Source organism: Lissotriton vulgaris, chromosome 3_1 (genome assembly GCF_964263255.1).
Source record: "Lissotriton vulgaris chromosome 3_1, aLisVul1.2, whole genome shotgun sequence".
Classification (NCBI taxonomy): Eukaryota; Metazoa; Chordata; class Amphibia; order Caudata; family Salamandridae; genus Lissotriton; species Lissotriton vulgaris.
In genome coordinates, this window is record NC_141689.1 from 524196378 (window position 1) to 524206964 (window position 10587).

Consider the following 10587-nt stretch of genomic DNA (forward strand, 5'->3'; position numbering starts at 1 on the left):
AAGTTGTTCATGCACTAGACATTGCTCAAGCCAATCAGGATTACTCATTTAAGGAGTTAGGCTGTCCTTTGAGACATGGTGGTTTCCCCAGGTATCCATTTGGGGTTCAATGACACAGATTACGCTCCCTCCCATTATGATCATCTCAGGCAGGGATCTGGTTAAGATATTTGCTCTTATTTGTAAAGTGTTATCGACAAGTGTAAGTACACTAAGAGGAGTACACGTCAGCCCCTCTATCATCTCAGAGATCGTTTTGGAGCACCCAAGTTGGTCGCTGTGTAATCTGTGAGAATTATTGGGAACGGTTTGAGAAGCAATATTGAAAGTCTCCAGAGTTGTAGACCCTGGACCCATGGAGATCAACAAAGGTGCAGTTTGTGCCTAATGTGTCTTACAGGTCGATGGGGAGAATTTCTTAGCATATTGTAGAATCGTCTCTCCTACTTTTGTTATTCAGGTTCGTAACATTCCATTGTATGAATCCGCATTCTGTTGATTTCTTGCTAGGTTTTGTATTTGGCGTTGGACCTGTAATATGGGTATGTTGTGCATCTCCAGTGGGTGATATGTGAAACTAAAAACTGGTAAAAACTGACAACACTTATTCTAGCAGCTCCCGCACAACTCATACTTCCACACTTGAAGCATCTGTAAAACTTTCTGCTATTTGGTTGGGTAAATGGCTGAGGCCTTTAGTCGCTTCCTAGCAAGTCGTAAGTGTTACAAAATCGTTAGTGCGGTCTTTGAAAAGGTTACTAGCGCCCTTTGGTTTGTTACGGAGAGGAGTAGGGAGGTAAGAGGGGATGGGAAAAACAGGAGAAGAATACACAGGGTGGGTTGTTTTGAGGTGGATGCATGTTCCCACGTGCTGTGCTTTTTGATCATGTTGTAATTATTTTATTTGGGGGCGAGAGGGGGAACAGGATAGTCACCTCCACTTGCACCTGAAGATGCAGACTCCTCTTCAGGGTCTCTCATTCTTGTGGAGTCGTTTATTTGACCACGCCACCTCTTCTCTTTGGAAGCAAGTTGAGCTATTGGGTCACGATTAGTCTTAGTAAGTTTTCAGGTTTGTTCTTGTGGGTTTTCAGTTCTTCCACCTAATACCAAGCACTTGCTGGAAAATCAAAAAGTGCGAGTTTCACTCATGTAGCAACTTTAATTAAGCTGGGTAGAGGAACATGAATTTGAATAGCATTTCTCCAAATGGTTGCTTCACCTCAGCATAGGATTTCCATTGTTGTAGGACTTGTGAGGTTTAATCTGTGAAAAATCTAATTCTTACAGTATTCTAGTCTGGAGCCAGTCTTTTGTAGTGCAACTCTATGGAAAGTGTTGCAGTCTGCACAAGTTAGTAGTTGACAATTAAAGGGCATGGGGCACTCGGGAGGTGGCCCTACGCAAGCACCCTCTAAGCTTTTTCAAGTCCAAAGCATCAAGACAGTTCTTCAGGCCTACCTTCAGGAATAATAAACCAGTAGCCAAATTAATTCCTTGAATATCTGTGTGTTTATGTAAAATCTTCTTCATTCTGCTATAATATTACTCATTTCCATCTAGAGTGGTTTGAGAATTGTATCTTGTTAAAATGTTCATTTAATGTTGCAATAGGCTACTGTTCATATAGCACATGCATTTGTTCTGAGGGAAGATTGATTGCTGGAGCCAAGCTACAGAGAGCAAACACAGAATTACTCCCAGACACCTGAATTTGTTTTCAAATCACTAGATTGGTTAAACTATCTGGAGCTCAGCCACAGATCACATCAAGACTGTGGCCTTTCTCTCAAATAGTTTACCAATCTGGTTTCCTACATACCGGTGTACCTGAAAGAGCCGATTGAATAATGGAATTATCAGCAGACCTACCATTTGTTACAGCTGTTTAATATACCACCTTAAAAAGGAATACAGAATTTTTTTTAAAGATGAACGAACAATAATTGTTGCATCATGAGCCCATATGACAATAGAAAGTGTGATTTTTACTTATGCGCTTTATAATTATGAACAACATACTGCCTCATGGAATGCCTAGCTACACTGAGAAACACTAGATACAAGGATTGCAAGAGGGTGAAACCAGGGATTGCAGGGTTCTGCCACAGTGGCCAGACAGCTGAGCCTAAATCATTCTCCTTCCTTCTACAAGACCATACAGATTTAAGGGAGTCCATCTTATTACACTTTATCTATGCACCCAAACCATGGCACTTAACTCCCTTGCTTCAGACTTCCCAGACAAAGAGGAAGTGCCCTCCACATACGTTGAACTCAGGAGGGAAGTTTCTACCTGGGCCAGAAGTGAGCTGCTCCAGCATAAGGCAAGGCAGAGGCATCGCAGATGCTTTACTATGGATCTCCCGCGTACTAGGCTCCCTAACGTGTGAGAACATGAAGGTCACGGTTTTGCCAGACTACACTGCAAAGGTACAACAATGCTTTTTTGACAAGACAAAGCAAAATCTTCGTGCCATGTAACTCAAATATGCTCTACTCTACCCTGCTCGCCTCAGGTCATTCTTAGAGAGATGTTTTTCTTGGTCACGCCAGAGGCAGTATGGGACTGGGTGGAGGAGTGGCCTGGCCTGCAGCGGGAGTCATCGGGAGAAACGCTGGCGTAACCAAATGGCCAAGATACATGGAGGGAGGTGCTGCAACAGAATCGTAGAAGTAGGTGTCATTGGCGCTCCAACAGAATCGTAGAAGTAGGTGTCATTGGCGCTCCAAGGAAGGCCCGGCACAAGTCCCAAAGCTCCAACGCCAATCTTCTGTGCGGACTGCTGCAAGAGCAGAAGGGACTGAAAACTTGCAGAAACCACTTTGACTCCTGACCCACAGCTCCCGGTGATTGTGGGCATTTGTGGAATAGGACTGCTTGTCGCAATGGGGTCGGAACTGGAGTAGCATCCACTAACATAAGGTTGTTTGGTAATGGCGTATGGCTGGTTAGGGCTACAGGCATTCTTTTAATTTTGGTGGAGGACACACAAGACTTCCTGGGGGATGTCATGCACCACAGCTTTCTCCGGACAACAGAACCTTGGTAGAGGAGCCTTGATTGAACTGGAAGTCGGCATGGTAATTGCAGCGTTACAATCTCAATCAATCAGGAGTTTGTTAAAGCGCGACTACTCACCCGTAAGGGTCTCAAGGTGCTAGGGGTGGGGGGGTTCGGGGGGGGGTGCAGGTTCCATTCCATCAAGGAGGGGGTCTGTCGAAGAGCCACGTTTTGAGGTTTCTTGCGAAGATGGGGAGCGATGTTGTCTGTCTGAGGTGGAGCGGAAGGGCGTTCCTTGCTTTGGCCGCGAGGAAGGAGAAGGAGCGGCCTCCCGATCTGGTCTTTCTGGTGCGGGGGACCACGGCGTAGGAAAGCTGGGCTGATCGTAGGGTCCTTTGGGGTGCGTGGAATTTGAGTCGGCTGTTCAGGTATGCTGGTCCGATGCCGTGGAGGGCCTTGTGTGCGTGGGTGAGCATCTTAAAGGTGATTCTCGCCTCGACGGGGAGCCAGTTGAGTGTGCGCAGGTGCTGGGAGATGTGGCAGTGTTTTGGCAGGTTGAGGACCAGTCTTGCGGCGGCGTTCTGGATGTTCTGTAGCTTGCGGATGAGGTTTTTGTTTATTCCGGCGTAGAGTGCGTTGCCATAGTCGAGTCTGCTGGTGGCCAGGGCGTGAGTGACTGTCTTTCGGTGTTCGAGGGGGATCCATTTGAAGGTCTTACGAAGGAGGCGGAGGGTGTGGAAGCAGGAAGATGAGACAGAGTTGATCTGGCGGTCCATTTTGAGCTTGGCAAGACAGTCAGAGCCAATGGGTTTCCAATAGAGTTTTATAAGGGTATTGCCAGTAAGCCAATGTCTCATCTCCTTGCTCAGTTCAAAAGAGCACGAGAAAATGGGACATTTCCCTATTATCTCCGCATGCCGACAATTGTGACTGTGCCCAAGAAAGGCTAAAAGCTGGAGTGTGGTTCTTACTGCCCGTGGTCACACCTCAACATAGAGACAAAAATATTGGCCAAACTATTAGCCCTATGTTTCAACCGAGTTATTACATCTCTGGTGCACCCAGACCAGATGGGCTTCATGCCCAATAGGAGCACCTGCCTTCATCTTCAGAGGCTCTTTGGCTGTATGGCCTACATGGAGGATATATAGGACCACATAGTGGTCCTCTCACTAAACACAACCAAAGCTTTTGACACGCTAGCATGGTCTTACATTCAGGAGGTGCGGACACTTATTAGCTTCGGCCCCCCAATACAAAGCCTGGGTAGACTTGCTATTCAGCAAACACCTGAGCAAGGTTAGGGTGAATAGGACATTCTTAAAGCCTTTTCGCTTAAAGAGGAGGACCAGGCAGGGATGCCTGCTGTCCAATGATCATTGTCCTGGTGCTTGAACCCTTTACCTGTTGGGTATAGAGTGACCCCCCTCATACAGGGGCTCAAATGGGGGCGGAAGGGGGGGCAATTGAGAGGAGCGAATCTTTCTATACACATATGATGTTTTATTTTATCTCTATGAGCCGGAGTTGACCATTGGCTGCCTAAGCACCTTCTGGACCGGTTTAGGTTTTATTCTGGCTTGCACATCAACTGGGAGAAGTTGGTTCTCCATCCACTCTCTGGGAAGCAGTAACACGTAGTCCTGTGGAAAGCGATCCCCATTGTTACCGAGCAATTCAAATATTTGGGAGGGCTGAGGGGGGATCCCACAACTAGGGACAGGGAGGTAATGTTTTACCTCAATGCTATCCGAGACCAATCCAGAAACAATATCTCATACTGGTCCAGGCTGCCTCTGTCCCTCCTAGGTCAAGCTGCACTGTTTAAGATGATCACTGGCCCCAAATTCACATACGTCCTCCAAAACAAGCCCTACTTGTTGTCAGAGGCGTTCTTCCAACGGGTGGAGACAGAAGAGCTGGTACTGCTATGGTAAAGGATAATGGCTATAAATCGCCCTCACAAAACTGATATCGGAAGTGTATGACGGTGTAATAGCTATCCCCGACGTACAGGCTTACATCACATTGCATCACAACCACAGGACACACTGGTGGTGGTCCAATCCTGGGACAGTGCACTGCCCCAACTTAACTGAAGTGAGACACTAACAAAAGAAACTCCTTTACGGGTTAGTGATCTCTAGCAGGTTGGGAGTGTACTGGGCTTTCGTAAATCAAATCTGATAGGGATTCGCAAACTGGGTCATAGTTTTTTGGGGCGGGGGGAGCTAAAACCCCTTGTGGATGTCCAAATGGAATTTAAACTGGCTAGCACTGAGGCATTTAAGTTCCTGCAACCCATGTCCCCAGACAAACCCACCTCATGGATGCATCCTGCTGGAGAGCAAACTTCTTCTCAGGTGATCTGCAGAAAGCCATATACTCATATACAGGACTACCATCAACAATACCGCTGCCCCGCTTGTTGATCTCAGGGCTAAATGGGAGGAGGACATGAGCACCATTGAGGACATGGAGTGGGTGCTGGCAGTCACGGTACTACGAGAGGCAGTTATACATTCCCGGTTCAGACCGGAGCAGTTAAGATCCTTCATTGGGATAATCTCACCAGATTGCTTGTGGCCAGAAGAGAGTGCACTTCCTGATGATTGCTGCCAGCAAGGCTGTGATCAGAGGGGAATCCTGTTCCACGTTTTATTGGAGTGCCTAAAATTAAAGACATTTTGATCTGAGGTGGAACAATGCATGACAGAGGTGGCTGGCAGAGGGCCGCCTCTCAGCAAAAACGGGTGTAGTTTCGATTTCTTGGGGCGGGGGGTGGGAGGAAATAGGTAGCCCCCACAACAACACGTAAAGAGCGTGTGTAGGGTGAGGTTCATGGTTGCTAGAAGAAATGTTGTTCAACCATGGGGTTCTCCGGACCCGCCAGAACGAGAGCAGTTGAAAATGGATACCCAAGAAACATATACACGTCATGGATGCCCGAAAAAGTGAGACTGGATATGGTGTCCATGGATAGCTCAGCGACCGCGTTCTCGAGCAGAACAGGTCCATAGCTCACAATGTGGCTGGATGGGAAACAAACAACAGCATGGACAGGACAATCATCTATTCATATGTATACTTGGGCTGAATGGGAGACGAGCATATGGCTCTGCGGAGATGGGAGGTGTGCTTTTTAGATTTTGTGTCGCAAATCTTTAACAGAAATATTTTGAAACAAAACGGTGATGGGTAGTTGAGAGACTAGATGACTCAAAAACATGGGTTCTACCATAGCAGGTAGAAGAAATGTATATCGGTTGTATAACTCTCTGGGAGTCACTATTTTCAAAAAAATCTAAATGTACTGAAAACGTTTTCAAAACAAACATGGAGTTCAGAAAAACGAGGAATGTCTAAATGTCTAGCATTAAGGCAACGAGGAGCGGTCTAGTATTACCAGTTATTCCAGCCCTACCGGTTAAAATTGGATGCTAGAGGGACCCTGACAACAATAAGCTCAGGCATATGTCAAAAGGTTAATTTAGACGAACTTGTGGCGAACGAGGATGTAAGGTCCAAAGACTGAACTCTTTTCCTGTTACTGTGAGGAGTCTTGTGACTGCTGATGTAAGCAGGTCTCGTGATCTTCTCCGGTCTGGCCACTTTCTCCCTCGTGCCTCTGACAGTACGGCCTCCCTGTGAAGCAACCCAGCCTGTTACAACACTTATAGTTCAAACTTTCTGCAAGTCACAAAGAGCTTCAGGAGAACTAGAGGAAAAGGGCCGCTATAACCAATTCCCATGAGTACTCACATGTGTAACCATTTATACATGAAAACACAGTACACGTGCACTTTAAAACTTTGTTTTTGATTTTACCCATAGCTATATTTTGGCCAGTTTGTGGGCAATGGGCTTATGTTTCCATGACCGTCACACACGAGAGAAAGGCGAAAGACTAGGAAATACAGAAAAACAGTAACAAAGAGATAGCGGGACAAAAAATAATCTGTAAGAGTGAGATAAAGGGACAGAAAGTGAAGCGCGACCTGAAGACCAGGTATTCAGCAGTTTCTGCATTAGACACAGTCAGTGGCAGGGTCCTAACAAAAACTTAGTGCTCCTGCTTTTACACTTATTTTTACGCATTAAGTGCTGCCATACTGTGGAGAAATTCCTTCCTTTACACCGCAGTCAGTTGTAATTGTTCCTTTTCCATTGCAAATGTATTAAAATGTTACTTTACTCCAGACCAGGCATCTCCAACAAGTAGCTCGTGAGAAACCAGCAGCTCTCCAGTAACTTGTGAGTAGGTCTCCTGTGTGCAGCCCAGCCTCTCAAAATAAAAACTTTTGCTTAGTTGAATTATTATTTGTTTGCAACAATTATAAAGCATACATTTGAGATGAAAATGTGTGTATATTCAGAACTCATAAGCTGTTTAGAGAAAAATGTTTGAATTTACAAAATCTATTTATAGCTATTATTTGAGTTGGAGAGATTTATTACCTCCAATATTACCATGTGCCAGGGGGGTGCAGCTATGTATTACCCATGTAGAGGGGAATTTACCGGTAACCCTGCTTAATGCACTGATGTGATTACTGCTGACAGTCTTGTTTGGGGTGGTCACTCCTACATCACTAATAGTAGCTCGGGATGACTTTCATTGAACATAAGTAGCTGTTACAGAAAAGGTTGGAGACCCCTGTTCCAGACCATGACAAACTTCATGTAAACAGTAAACCAATTCGAACTTGCAAGTTTGGGGGTACACATCTACTTAAAAAAGGTAGATTCAACCTGGAACGTCCATAAAAACTGCCCTAAGATTAGAATTGTTAATAAACAAATTCTGCCACGCTTGTGGAATTCCCGTGCTAGTAATGCCTGTTTATGTGAGCAAAATCTCAAGCTGGATTTTGCCCTGGTAAATACATTGTGCTCTTAAATTTTACTAAGCTGTGAAAATAAGTGAGCGAATCAGACCCAATATGAATTTACACATTAATCAAAATTCTAACTTTCAGTAATGAATTTCATGGTTTCGTATCCCAAGGCTGTCAAGAATGCTACTGTTCTAGTCAACTCTTCTAAGCAAACTGGACAGTGTGTCCCCTTCTGCTGACCTTCATAAGGTTAGTATAGATCCGAAGAGCAGAAAGACATAAAAATGGAGAAGCAAATAGGGAGATGCATACAGTGGGCCACAGTTGTATTCTTTATCGAATTTTGTTTGATTTGCCACAGTAGTAATCCTTTAAAGATTTTGTATGCAGAGATTAGGCTAGGCATGATAACTATTTGTAATAGTTTTACAAAATTGTCCTTGCTATGTCTGATTCTTTTGTTTATAACACAGAAGAGACCATGGGTAAAAATCTAGAGTCTGATTCGCAAAGCCATTTGCATACTAAGGTTGGATTTACGTGTGCAAATGGCTTCTGCTATGGGTGTGAACTAGTTTTGTGTTCTCAAAAGGTTAGGTTTACAAAATAATTTAATCAGAAGAAATATTTCCTGTGCACAAATCTTTACTCGGGGATAAGGTATGGACTTTACTGAAGCAGTGATGCCTTGCAAAGTCAGTGAACACCTACAAAACTGAAACTGTGTGGATCACCCTACGTACAGTCTGAAATTCACTCTTGTCAGGGCAAAAATAATCAGCACACATGGTGGAAATTCCCACAAAGATGGTGATGGTGAAAATGAAGGGGTTTCAGCTCAAGGGAAAAAATCTCAACATTTAAAAATGCACCTTCAATTTTGTACTATGTGAACACACGCCTAAAATACAAGCATATACTTAGTCATGCACAAATGGAAACTCGGTGAAGCAACTTGGACTTAATAAAATAGTTCTACTTCCAATACTGGGGATCGGCAACTTGTTTTACCAGAGATGTACTCGAAATGTAGACAAACAAATTTACGCTATAACGTTTCCACCTGTGTTTGCCTGTCATCTAGACGTTAACATGTTTAGTGAAACAAAAAGATAAAGTCGAGTTATTTATGGGACAGATCGCCTCTTACGTGCTATGTAGGGTTAGTGTTGCAATGACAGCCTTCGGCTTTCATGCGGAAGGAGGCTAGCAGTGTCAAAATATTTTTCTTCCGCTTTCACCAGGAGCCCTATAAAGTTGGGGCAGAAGGGTGAAAGGTCAAACTAATAAGATGGGTGCCCAGGACCGCCAACCATGCTCTCCTGCGTGCTAAGACTCCGTTCAAGAACGAACGAGTGAGAGAGGAGAGAGAGAAGACCTTGTGAGCTTGTGCACCTTCACTTTGTGATTTTCGTTACCTAAGCATAGCTCTGCAGATACTTTCACTGTCACACTGCTGGTCACTCAATACCTACCTGCGGAAGGCATCCTGAAGAATGACACACAATGGTCCGGCTGAAGACTGCGGCCCGTGCACAATTTTGAAAACGGCGGGGGAAAGGTGGTACACCTCCGGGGAAATGTGCACGGACTGGGGAAGGGGCCACAGAGTGCCGTATCTAGACGGCTCAAGAGGTAACGGTGGCGCCTCCTCCTGCTGACTTTCTTCCACCAGCTCCGGAGGCGCCGCGAGGCCGGCCCGGAGGCAAAGAGCGCAGAGCACCAAGAGGGGCAACCGAGACCCAGGCATGCTGACAGCGAACACCGGCGCTCCCATCACAATGCGGAACGAGCGACTGCGGGCGTCACGTGACAAACCAGGAACCGCTGAGCGCTCGCTGCTTCGCACATGCGCAGTTATACTGCCCGGTCTCCACTCGTAGTCAGGTGAGGTTTAGTCGGAGGTGGCCGGAAAGAATGTTGCCAGAGCCTAAAGTGGCATGGAATAAGTGTGTGGGAGGTCTCTCAAAGAAGCGTGACCAGGACTCAATTCCAAAAGGCGTGTCCTATTAAAATACGTAAACTAAAATCCTATGCTTTCCCGTTGCGTACTATCTGTCCGATATTTTTGTACCTCTTTGATTTCCTATTATTGCACCCAGACATATCACACCCACCGTAAGGGTCATGCAGATAAAATAAGACAACCTATTGGCTTTGCCTATGGTAGACAGCAATTTCAGATAAATTAGTAATAACATTGAGTTGGTTGTGTATCATTTGAATTGAAATGTTTCATTTGTTAAAATAAGAGGTTGTCAAAACATTACTACGGTATGTGATGCTGTGGTCTTTTGAATGTTTCAGTCATTTCCACTAACCCCCCCCCCCTCCCCACACCACTTTGCTCTGCAGTCTCTTTTAAATACTTATGCCATTTTTCTTCCACAACTTTCTTAAATCCTCCATCTGCGTTTTTCACATCAAGTCTTTCCTCTTCAGCACCCTCTTTCCACTCTGTCCTGCATATACTTCCTTACATCTCCTTCGCTTCATCATGCCCTACACACAATACACTCTTTCATCTGTAAGTGCTACATTCTTTAACTTTTACCCTGTCAATATTTTAACAGCTGTGTTCCTCCTTCGCACACTTTCGCATAGAAATGTAAAACCTCCATCCGCCAATAATCTTTCTTCTTTTCAAGGTTAGCCCCCTTTTTTGTTAACAGAAACATCATCCGAAATGGAAATTCTATTCGTAAGATGAATACTGCCATCATCCAACTCCACTGTGTTACGCAT

General features: G+C 45.0%; 1 protein-coding gene across 4 annotated transcripts in view; it reads right to left on the minus strand.

Annotated features, from left to right (window-relative positions):
* HEXB (hexosaminidase subunit beta) overlaps positions 1-9797 on the minus strand; it is a 266121-nt gene extending 256324 nt beyond the window's left edge. For 2 of the 4 annotated variants that reach the window (XM_086960781.1, XM_086960780.1), the window contains exon 1: positions 9318-9797. In XM_086960781.1, coding sequence (XP_086816907.1) covers positions 9318-9619 — 302 coding nt within the window. In that variant the 5' untranslated portion in view covers positions 9620-9797. The remainder of the gene's footprint in view (positions 1-9317) is intronic. The other 2 variants (XR_015309286.1, XM_086960779.1) reach the window with 2 other exon arrangements.
* Between the last annotated feature and the right edge of the window lie 790 nt (positions 9798-10587).